Source organism: Diadema antillarum, unplaced genomic scaffold (genome assembly GCF_040938485.1).
Source record: "Diadema antillarum isolate AM-2024a unplaced genomic scaffold, OU_Dant_1.0 scf00000075, whole genome shotgun sequence".
NCBI lineage: Eukaryota > Metazoa > Echinodermata > Echinoidea > Diadematoida > Diadematidae > Diadema > Diadema antillarum.
This window is the reverse complement of record NW_027270964.1, coordinates 5,063,809-5,076,023: the sequence shown is the minus strand read 5'-3', so window position 1 is coordinate 5,076,023 and position 12,215 is coordinate 5,063,809. Positions and strand designations below refer to the sequence as shown.

Sequence of the window (12,215 nt, the reverse complement as noted above, 5' to 3'; positions counted from 1 at the left end):
GCAGAGCTGGAAGCTGAAGTATGTTTCAGTATTCGAATATTATATAACACTTTCACTTAAAAAGAACCGAAGCTGAGCCATCTTACCTGACTCGGCTGTTCTGAATGTGCTGCCGACCGGAAGTCCCTGCCCGATCGAGTTCCGGGTTGTGACTTCCACACTGTAAGTGGAGAACGGTCTGAGGCCTCTGATGGTGTACTCTGTGCGAGTAGTGACGGTAGATAATGTGTGTGTTTCACCCAGCTGAGATAGACACTGGTCAATCACCTGCGTTGTGTAAGTGATGGTGTAGGTGAGAGGGCAAGCTGACTGGACTGGCGGGTCCCACGACAGGTGCACCTCAGTTGCAGACGGGGTGATGCGAAGGTGCCGTATCGGCTCAGGGGCTGCAATGATAAAGGTTCGAGTTTGGGGATATGAAAGTAAGCACCTGTTGCACAAAAAAGTCAAATCCAACTCGATTTTCAAGAAACCAAAATCTCCAAACTTCAGTTTTGCACTTTTATTCAAATATACCGTATGTTCCAAAAAAAAAAAATACAACGGGACCCTCCCCAATGATATCTTTAAAAGTCGTGAATCAATCGAAATACAAATTGAGGGTATGAAACTATAACTCATTGCTCACATCTTGCAGAAAACCCCATTCGATTTGCTTCAGTGGTCAAAGAGAAATGAGGAATTTTGTAAAGGATGTCAAGAATCTCTTCCCTCCAAGTTCTGTCTATTGTATTCACACACAAAAACATCGAAGTGCTAAACTTCGAAGAATCAGACTCGTGACATGCTTTACAACTTTTCATATTTCTCTGTGACTGCTTAACAAAATTGAATGGGGTTTTCTGCAAAATAGAGCTAAGATGTTATATTTTAAGACCCTGAAGTAGCATTTCGACAGTTTAATCATATTGGGTGTTATCAATGCGAAAATTTGATTGTAATTTTTTTTGGGACATACTGTACAAAGGAACATCTCATACAAAGCTTTCCACATCGGTAATCAATTGACACAAAACTCTTGAGAAACAAGTGATGGGAGTTTGAAATATTTAAAGCTTACGATGCTGACTGGAATCAATCTTAGTCCTTCGAATACAACTCTGCAAATTCTTGTAGATTCTGAAAGTTCACACTTTGTTTCTTTTTCGTACATTAAAGACGCCAACCCCAAGTTAACGAGAGATTTCCCCACCTGAAACCCCTAGCAAACCGGTGACTCTCATCGCGCACACAGTAATCATGTACGCGTAGCAGCTTACGGCCAAGGTCCATGGCCCGCTTAGAAATCCCGGAAGCTCTAGGGTTATCGATGCTCTCTGGTGCTATCTTAGCCTTGTTTTGGAATATATATGAAGAAGCTAAAGAGAGAGACAGCTAAATTAAAGCTGGGGAAAATAACGTTTTCAGACACAGCTAGAGCGGACTAAATTCAAACACAAAGCTGGAGAGCGAGAGATTGGGAGAAAATGGCCTCAAAGCGGGAGATCTCTCGCCAAAAGCTGGAGATTTATTATCTCTGTTATTGCTGAAATGGAAGGAAGTCACCCACATGGGTTTGGGTTTGTCGTCCATAATTATAGTATCACTGAACTGCATATGAATGCTATACAAATGTATGTGGTATACACTGTGAGTATGCAATCGTATTCTCAAATCAACGCATCTACCAATCAGCGCCTGCTGGCACGGGGAGTAGTTCTCACCTACTGTTGCTGGTATAACAATAGGAATAGCTGGACTATAGGGTCCGACCCCTTGGGCGTTGTAAGCTGCGATGGTGAAGTTGTACAGCGTGCATTCCAAGATGTTTTGAAACCTGAATCAAATTGATAAAAAACAGCATATCCAGTGATATGAGTGGAGTCGGATATTATGGTCCTTACACAGTCAGTCCATACAATGTCGAAAATGAACTATTTCGAAATAAAAAGAACATGGACAACGTATACCTATTATCACCTATATCACCTATTCAGATCATGCAATAGATCAGCAGCTTTATTATGTTATTTTCCTTATATTATAATTAACCATAATACCTGGACCTCTTGAAAAAGGTTCTCCATTTGTTCGTAAACAAATTTTTAAACGTAAATTTGTATGGAGTATCGAGTTTCTTCACTCAAAACTTGGATTTAACTGCCTGAATCACAAATTTCAGAATTTCAGAACTTTTTTTTATGTCGATCGCTTTTTGTGTCCTGTTTTGTATTGTAAAAATAGGGTGCTTAGAAGTTTTGGGTTGAGAGCAATTGCCGGACTTTTTGGAAAAGTATTGACAGCTAATGATGAACAAACTTGTGTAGAAATGATGATAATGCTGCTGCTGCTGCTACTACTACTGCTACTACTACTACTACTACTACTTTTACTAACAGTAACAAAAGTAATACCATTGATAAAGATTAAAACATATACAGCAATAATCAGTCATAACAATAATGACAATGAAACAATAATAATAATGATAATAATAATAATGTTATTATTTTTATAATAAAACTAAGAAAAAGAAGAATTACACTATGCATCTATTTTGACTGCCACTTAAAGCACTAAAACGTCGAATCTTGTTTACAGGAATGATTAATTGTGTCCCTATGTATCTGAATAACGAGTAGCTTAAAGCTCTAATGATACTGATGGTAACATAAGGCAACTGATCGCTTGAATTTTGTGAAAATCTTTATCACATACATTTCGTCTTTCTTTTGAGTGTAAACAAACGTCTGTCATTCGATATCCTCAGGAAACTCTCCCAAGCACGTTTTTGACTCCAAACCAGTTCACGCGTCCATGAATGTTTGTTGGTACAAGGCGAACCCTGATCAACCTGTCTAGTGGAGATCTCTATCTCTTTTGAGTACGTATGTTGCTATGACACTCAATCTGAATTTACCGACAGACAATAATGACTTCAAAGGACCTTCAAGGCCGTGGTGACGTCACTACTACTTAGGGAGTAATGGCGACGACATCTTTATAAAGCCTATGCTTCGACAATACTCACATCCCAATAATCATTAACCAAGACTGTTGAAATATCACAAAAGCTTTACTAGTAGTTGTTCTTTCCTTGTATGGCCTACTTGCGACCAAACGATCTAATGCTACCAACGAGAGGTATGAATCCATGGAAACTCGAGCCTACAACCTAACTGCTTGCAACAAACCGCTGCAACAATCAGGCTCAAATGAACGTAGGAGATGCCATGGGAAACTAAGAAAGAAGTTCTGAAGGATCGCATGCTGCACATCAAAGCCATTCACACGTCGCACGTAGACGAAATAGTTTGAACATTACGTCAACCCGGATACCCATCCCCGTATTATGTCCGAAAGATTGGGTGCTGCAATAGTGCCTGAGAATCATGCAGAGTAGCTGCAGAGTACTAGTTTTCAATATGACAAGCTCGTTGGACAACGTGGCCTTTATTATGGCGAAGTCACCACGAGATAGAGCCTTACGTGAAAGAATATTTGCTGGACGGGACGATCTCGGTGCCTCTGTGGGCCCCTCGTAGCATGACCAGGTAGTTCTCGATGGCACCCTTCCGGTGGCCACACGGCACGTCACCCCAGCTCATTGTTACCTCATTCGTGGACAGCTCAGTAACCTCTACGTGTGAAGGGGGCAAAGTTGGTCCTGTACAGATGAAAGGTAACAGGTGTGGTGAAACAAACATGTCAATGTTAGTCGATGCCTCTTCATAGTTCTTCTCAGAACTCTTTAACACTAATCCCTCCCAATTCTTCTTCATTACCTGGGCTCGTGACTAACGTCGCAAAACAGAATACCCTTTTTTCTCTACTTTCCAGTCCCCTTTCCTCCCAATTGTCCTGGTTTTTACCATAAAATACTCTCTCTCTTGCTGGTAGTGGTGAGTATTAAGCCATTGAGGTCGAGCTGATTTTGTTACAACACACGTTTCCAGAGACACTTCTTCGAGTATCCTTAGGGACCAGTTTCGAAGGTGTTAAATTGCGTTTTTACGAGCAATAATGCAGTCGTGACACTGCATTGGCACGGTATTCACCTGTTGTGCACAATTTAGCAGAGTTCACCTTAGACGCTAAAAGCCACGCTTTTATGATTACAGTGCACTTCATTTCCCCTCGATAAGGTGTACCAAACGTCATTTACATCTCCATATGTCTTCATCGTTAAGAAAAAAGAAAGCAGAAGAGGTCAAATAAGAAGAAGCAGGTAAGAAAAACGAAATGGGCAAAAGGGGGAATTCAGCGAAAAAGAAAGGTATTCTGGGGTAGGCGGGAAGTGGTTCTTACTGATTCCTCCAGTTGTTCCCAAGGCTGTTGTATTTTGTCCTAGGTTTCTGCCCTTCACTGGTGTGACTGTCACTCTATACGTTGAATATTCATGAAGGTTCGAGATAATGACACTCTTTTCCGTTGTGTTAAAGAAGCCGAATAGGCTTGTGTCATTCAATTGAGGCGTGGTAACGTCACGACACTGATCAAGTCTGTTGACAACGTAATGAATAATGTAGTGGTCTACTTGGCATCTCCTTTCCAGAGTTGGTTCCAAAGTCACGTGAAGCGACCTCGAAGCGCCCTCTATTGCCGATACTTGGAGGCCAGGAACAGGATCAGGAGCTGTGGAGACAAGAGAAATCAGTGACGTAAGCTGGTGGGTGGTCAATACTAATACCATATTGATTGTGAAATCTGTCATCATAAGGGCTTCATAGACTATTTCAGTTTGCTATCAGCTGCTCTCTTTGCTAAGTCTTTGAAATATAGTTGAAATTAGGGATACACCTGTACTTGAATCAATGTTTTCTCTCAAAATTTGCCGCGTCGGATGATAAACTCTCTCAGATAACTGATAATAATTCTGGAGAGCATTACTGTATAGGAAGGAACGAAGAAAAAACTAATCCTTTCTCTTGCTCTTTCTCTCCCAAAAGCCCACACGGAATTCTGTTTGTCAGGTACTGATATCTAAAGATTAAAGACAAAGTACTCTGCTTTCATAGAACACGGAGGAGTAATCCAACGCAAGACCACATGCATGACCAGTTTTTGCTCTTAAGCGAACTTGCAACGATTATTCATAACGGGAGTTCATTGACACCTAGATTTTAATCAAGACGTTCTCAGCCACGCTCTCCTCTGAATAGCCATTTTCTTTCACCGACCCCAAATGACACACTGAAAACGATTGGTACACTGCAAGTAGATCGATGCGATTCCAACGCTTGGATGGGACAATGATGTTCAGCGTTAACTGCTGCTGGTGAGTCCTTGAATAAAGGCTAAATGTCATCCGGCGGGAAATTGTCTTTGCCAGAAAATATCAACGTAGGCGAGATCAAGACGAAATACAGGAACATTCCCTTTTCCCTCCAACTAAACAAAAGACGAAGTCAAGGTGACAGCAGCTTACAAAGCAAAACTGAAAGTGATTTCATGATAAAGTTAGAGAAAATGGAAGGGAGCCCAAAGATAGATATTCGTATTTCTCCATCTCTAATTCGACTGGTACGTGCGAAAGCTGGCAATCGACATAAGAAAGAAATAAAAAAATCAAATTCTTATCACCATTATTGGAAGTTTTTATTTCAAGTTTAAAATCAATGAGAAGAATTAGAAAAAGAAATGAACGATAATGGCCTACATCCACTTTGCAGTTCGTGTCGTTTTAGGGGCCGATAATACCAGGACTATCATTCATGAAAGCCATCTCCAGGACAAATGAATACTCACCTGGACAACTGGTCCTGGCAGAAACCACATGACTTCCCGTCCCTTCCCCTCCAGGACCAGGTCTAATGGCAACCACAGCAAAGTCATAGACCAATCGACTCTCCAGTGGCGTCACTCTCAGGGTCAAAGGTGGTTGTGACGTCACGGTATCGGCCATCTGCCAGTCGGCTGTTCCTTGCTCTTTGTATTTGACGCGGTAGGCAATGACCGGGCCGTCACCGATGTCTACCCCGGAGGTCCAGGCGTGCCAAGACAGTTCGGCCCACGTGCTTCCAATGCTTCTAACCTCTGGTGGCCGGGACAATACTGGCAGCTCTGTGAACAAAGGAGAGGCAGAAAAGACGAAATAAATAGCACATTCCGAGAAAATGACAGTCTATGTATGTACTACTTAATCAGTTGTGACGATGGGGAATGACTACGTAAGACTGCATCAAAAGGTAGAAAATAGGTCACGTCTATATAATTTGTAGAATACAATGTGTGCATTTCTAATCATAGAATTTCCCCATTACACAGTCATAAAGACCCTGAAAGAAATACACCCCAAACAAACACATATTCTCCCGAGACAATTCACCAATGAATATTACGAAAATGTGCTACTCTTACAAGAGAATTTTATAACATATAATGAGGTACTACAAGAAGGAAGTAAGAACATTGTCTTGGTTCCAGTCAGCGCATCTTCACTGGATGCTGAGATCACCAGACCCCATCTCCATTTTCCTTGCTTGGCTAATTCTGGAGATCATGTGTCGCTTTCTCGAGACATCGGATTTCCAGCTTCCAAGATCTCCCGAAATAGAAGAGTCTGGCAGACAATGTGAAAGCAAGGTTCTAGGAGTCCTGGATGGAACAACCTTGCATACGCTGTCTACTCAGAGCCCGTTCGCTCCGTCCCCCCCCCCCCCCTCGATCACTTTCTCTCCTTGGCATCATGATATGTCTAATACTCCTCTCAACTCTTTGCTTTCATTGCAGCTAGAAGACTAACTGGATACCTTACATCACAATAATGGAACGGGAAGAAGGTCGGAGTGTCCATCAGTATGACGATAAAATTTCTCATCACAAAGGATGAGCCGTTTCATTCTTTTCATCTTATGAGCTATATGGTATACGCTCCCCGACATTTCACATAGATCTACGGCGTGTCTTTATGAAATTTCAAATTCGATTTTGATACCATTAAAAAGTCCCTTGGGTGGACAAAGGACTGCCAGGAAAGTTAAAAACCTTTCTGCCCTACTTCGGCAAAAGGAAGCAAGTGACAAAAGTGACATTTCTCGTAAAAGAGCAAAATGTATCTGTCATTTACACTGACGTCAATGGACCATCATGCCGTCTTATCTAACATATCTCTTAGTAGGATGAGTGTTTCTGCATGAAATTTGGCCTGGAAGAAGAGCTCACTATGTGAATTATGAAAACATCAATAATTCAAATTCGGATGGTATGTCACTTGCTTCCTTTTGCCAAAGTAGGGCAGCTTTGTCGTCTTATATTTCATTCTGTGTTTAACAGCTATCGTCATATATACTTATTTGAAGGTAATTAATTGCCCCAGATAATTGCTATCGTATACTTAGTACTAACAGCCGAGCTCTAAATACATGTACGACAAAGTTGACGATTGTACATGCCAAGCGAATGCTCTGATTGGTGATGACGTCATCAACTGAGTCTCACCTAGAGAAACTCAGGAGGAAGGAAGACACAGTGTGTTCACTGACCGTGACCTGTCGGCATTACACCTTTTGTCTTTCATCACCTACCGTGTCCGGACACAATGACTGTCGTCTGCTCTCCTCCCCTGCTTGTTGCTAGGTTACACGTGAAGTTCTGCAAAGCTCGCGTTATCTCCGCCGCCACCGTAACTGTCTGCGTCTGACCGCTGGCGTCGCGCTTCACTGATTTCGTCAACAGATGATTTCCTTCCGCGGTCATCACACCGAGTGATAACGTGTTGTCGGTGAAGTTTACCGCGGCCGTACATGATAGAGAAACGGTGGTTCCGATGTTGGTGTCATTTGGAGCCGTGAATGATATCAATCTCTGGACAGGAACTACAAAAAGATGAATTTTGTTGTCAATGCTCATCTTATTATTGCAAAGAAGTTTCAGTGACTTTTATAGAGATGTTATCAATCCTTGAATAGATTTGCAGGAGCGTGTGAGGGACTTCCATTCCCTTTACCTAAAACATAATCAATACAAACTCACTATGAACATGACAATTTCGTCTCGAAATAACAATTTCGTCGACGACATGACAATTTCCCCCTCTGTGGGAAATTGTCGAACATTTTTACTAAGTGCTCGTTTTCATTTTTACTATGAATAACAAAAAAGTTTTGCATCCTTCCCATCAAATTTAATTGAACTTCTCGATATATTCTATTTCGTTCACTAAGCATTGGACGAATTTTGAGGTTGAGGTCATTGCAGTACCATAACCAATTTGCAAACGTAGTTGCCGCGACCAACATTAGTTTCATGCAAACCTGTGAAAAAATTGAAGTCGAAAACTTTCGAATTTCATGTCCAATTTACCATTCGTATAGGCATTACTTGGCCATTGTGGAGCAAATGTTCCTAATATAACCCCTTTTACCTTTACTTATTGTCAAATTATCACGTACGACGTCAAATACACAAACCTTGGCACGTGTCACCCGTCCAACCATCGATGCAGCCACCAGCCAGCTCACAGCTTCCCGTGTCTCCCCGACAGAGGGCGTTATCCCTGCAATGACACTTTTGTTCGCAGTCTGCGCCAAAGGTGCCGTTTGTGCAGGCTGACGTTGGGACAAGAATGCAGAAAAAGTGACGTAATCAATATATATTTTGCTGAAGAGCTCGAAAGTTGTTGATGTAAGAGGGAAAACGATTCAGTCATTCTTATTTTTCATAAAGGGGAAATAAAACACAAGAAAATCACAATGGATATTTCTTACTACATAGAGGGATAGGATCGCAGCTCTAATGACGATCTCTCGCTTGATTATCATTATCACTGAAGGTTTGTTAATTATTAAAGGGATGGTACAGTATTGGTAGAGGTGAGAATTGGGCTTTTAACTTTTTGCGAGATATCAAGAAACCGTTTGTAAAATAGTACAGAGGACTTCAAAGTTTATTTGATGAAAATCGGTTTTGGAATGGCTGAGACATCCAAAAATAAAGTAAAACAAAGCGATCGTAATAAAAGGTGGGTCTCACATTTTATTAGAATTGCTCTCTTTTGGGTATCTCAGCCATTTCAAAACCAATTTTCATCAAATAAACGTTGAATTCCTTTTGGAATTGCATGCTCTTTCATATTTCGTAAGAGGTTTCTCATTATCTCTCCTTTGCCTTTCTCCTTTCTACTATCCTATCTACGCAAGTCATCCCTCCCTCCTATTTTTTCTATGTGTATTATGTACGAGGGCTGCACGCAAATCAAGCCACGCTTAAGCTGTAGCCCTACTGTATTATTCATTGTACGCTTGTATTACTGATACGTTTCTGCTGTACATTGTGTAAAGGCAATGAAGAAAGAATATTTTGTTAACAACTGATGATTAGGTATATGTATGGCTCCAACAATGTATGTATATATACTACATGTATGTTCATGTACAATGATAATACAGGAATCAATAAATGAAATCATCAAATCAAAATGTTAGAAATCCAAGGTCAGGTCTCAACCAAAACTATACGATCCCTTTAACGATGAAGGCTAGAAAAAATATAGGGGGAATTATCGAGAATATAAAGCAGCAAAAAGTTAAACATATCTAAATAAAAAAGGTAAAACATTTCCGACATGAAATATCTGATGCCACAACAATTTCAATGATTATAGCGTTAGATGAGTGGAGCGCTGTGGAGCAATGGATAAGACTCCCGACTACCAATCGGAGGACCTGAGTTCGATTCCCTCCCAGGACTTAAGTCTTCGGACAAGATGTTTATTACCACTATGTCCCTCTCGACCAAAGTGTATAAGTGGGTACCTGACAACGCCAGTATAATGATAATGGCAGGGCCCTGTGGTAGAGCAGTGGCAACACTGAAGAAGCTACCCTGGATAAATAAGACCTTATTATTACCAGGCCTAAATTATAATTATCATCATACCCTAAGACATTCGGATAGATGTGGTTGGTTGATAGGCCAGTGTACTAGAATGAGATCAGGTACAGATGAACATTTTGATTCGAAACGGCAATCAGTGCAGAGACCTAGCATCAGCCGCGGTCGGTGATACCAACCTTCTTTGCAGTCCCATCCCGAGAAGCCCGCAGCGCACGAGCAGCCGAGAGGGTGACCCATGCAGATCAGCGCACCATGGTTGCAGCGCTCTCGGGTGCCACCGGAGCTGCACTGGAACTGCCCCAGCTGTCCAAAAACGTCGCTTCCCAGGGCTAGAGGTAAAAAGAGTTCAATGACAGGTCAAAGGTTGGATTGCATCAAAATGTACCACTGAGTCGTTTGTTATGAGACGTACGTTATGAAATCTTGAAGGGTTTATCACCTCTATGCACAAAATGTCCTTATCAATCACGTATATATGCAAGTAATACATAACATGAGGTGATGATGTCATCACCTAACTAGTCATTCGTACATAAAAAGTCATATACTACAAAGCATCTATTGCAATTTTGAGGCATGCATCCCGAACCATCATAACATTTCAGACGCTAAATAACCTATCCTAAAACGTACATTTACGCTTAACAAGCTCGCTTAACAAGCTACGCTTAACAAGTTCGCTTTTAAGTAGGTTCCATCATATTTCTTTAGCGTCATACATAGAACTAACGTACGATGATTGACCGCTATGTTTTACATGCTTACATTAATTTACTGTGCATCCAAGCCGGATATTATGATTCACTATGTTTTTATTATATTTGATGTACATTCCTTCATTGAGAAATATGAAAATAAATTGAATTGAATTGAATTGAATTGAATTTAAAAATGTCTTTAATGCGTAGTCCTGGCAATTACTTTTAACGATTTTATACAAAGGAAAATTATTCTCTAATTTTAAGACATTAACCTTGAAAGGACAGTCAGGTAATAAAAATATCTTAGCATGTCAGTGGGAGCATTGAATATTGTGAGGTGATGCGTAAAACCAATTTCAATTGAAAGTGTATTTCTGCACTCTCATTTAAATGAATGTTCAATCGGACAAGTCCAATTCTAAATAAATATTCAATCGAACAAGTCCAGAGAGATAATCAACACCAATTATTTCCACGTCGGATTATAGACATGATGTTTCGAATGGTTTACATCGTTTAATTTCCATACAATTTGCGAGTCATTCACCTTCGATCATTAAGATTATCCCTTGACAGCCTGCTGCTGAGCACCTCGGAAGGAAAGACGTTTACCTGTCAATTTAGTAACCAGTATCTTTTCTGACACTGAACAAATTACATCAAAATATCCCGCCAAAAATAAACGCCAGACTTGGATTCAGTGCCGTATTCATATACTGTACAAGTCAAGACGGTGCTGTCGTCTGGCCGCTTGCGGTTCTGTAATCATCTTTCATAAACATATCATTATGGGTTTAGTGATTGAGTGCAATGTCTTGAAATAGCGATCTTCGCTCTCTCTTCCCAGCGAGCGTGGCGTGGGCCGCGAACCCGGGACTCTTGAGCGCGAGATAAGGTGTGATGAGTCAAGTCAACTGTGACGATATTGGAAAAGATTTAATTCTCCAGACGACGGTTTCCGATTGAATTCCTTGGCTTCACGGAGAGAGAGAGAGAGAGAGTTGGCGATGTGCGAAAGAGAACTTCACGTAGAGTGCACAGGAAATGAAACGTGGGGGTTTCTAGTTGGCCTTGTGAAATGGGCGCTGCCATCACTTGACTTCTTGGACAAACCTTAACGCACCTGTTTAACTGTACTCAAAAAGGCAGTAGCTGTCATTCGGGTAGAAACCAGATGACTTTTCGCATTGACGAGTTCTCAATACATACTAGCTCAGAAAAATGTCCACTCACTATCGCAATCAATGAGGAATTATTCGCATGATGAATCAACATTTTCTGGCGACACTGAACTCTTCTTTTCCAATCCTACAAATTTTACCATCATAATAAGTGAGAACACGAATGGAAATCTATGGGATCAATGACCTGCGATGGGTAACCTCATCTCTAGAGTTGGCAGCCGTACTAGAACAGTTCAAAATATCCTCAAGATGTTGTTGATTGCATATTTTCGCATATTTTCGCATGGACCCCTATGGAAACCAGCTCTGCTGATCAGGGTGTTCCACCCCATGAAATGGCAATAAATTAAAAAAACAGACGATCGTCAGTAAAATACGCTCTCTGTGTGACGATTCGATTCGTTTGGATCGTCATCGCAAGTCTGCCCATTCATTCGGTCACAATGTAGTGCAGACTAATAGTGTCATTGACCAATAATAAATCTTCTTCGATCAATCTGATTCGTACACAGAG

The 12,215-nt window shown here is 41.0% G+C and overlaps 1 protein-coding gene across 1 annotated transcript in view; it reads right to left on the bottom strand.

Annotated features, from left to right (window-relative positions):
* Positions 1–12,215, bottom strand: part of LOC139717457 (receptor-type tyrosine-protein phosphatase delta-like) — a 143,630-nt gene that overhangs the window by 81,097 nt on the left and 50,318 nt on the right. The window contains exons 5-12 of the mRNA XM_071628963.1: positions 9,993–10,145; positions 8,391–8,528; positions 7,506–7,796; positions 5,728–6,042; positions 4,288–4,614; positions 3,469–3,646; positions 1,704–1,816; positions 87–386 (exon numbers count right to left, since the gene is read on the bottom strand). Coding sequence (XP_071485064.1) covers positions 87–386; positions 1,704–1,816; positions 3,469–3,646; positions 4,288–4,614; positions 5,728–6,042; positions 7,506–7,796; positions 8,391–8,528; positions 9,993–10,145 — 1,815 coding nt within the window. The remainder of the gene's footprint in view (positions 1–86; positions 387–1,703; positions 1,817–3,468; positions 3,647–4,287; positions 4,615–5,727; positions 6,043–7,505; positions 7,797–8,390; positions 8,529–9,992; positions 10,146–12,215) is intronic.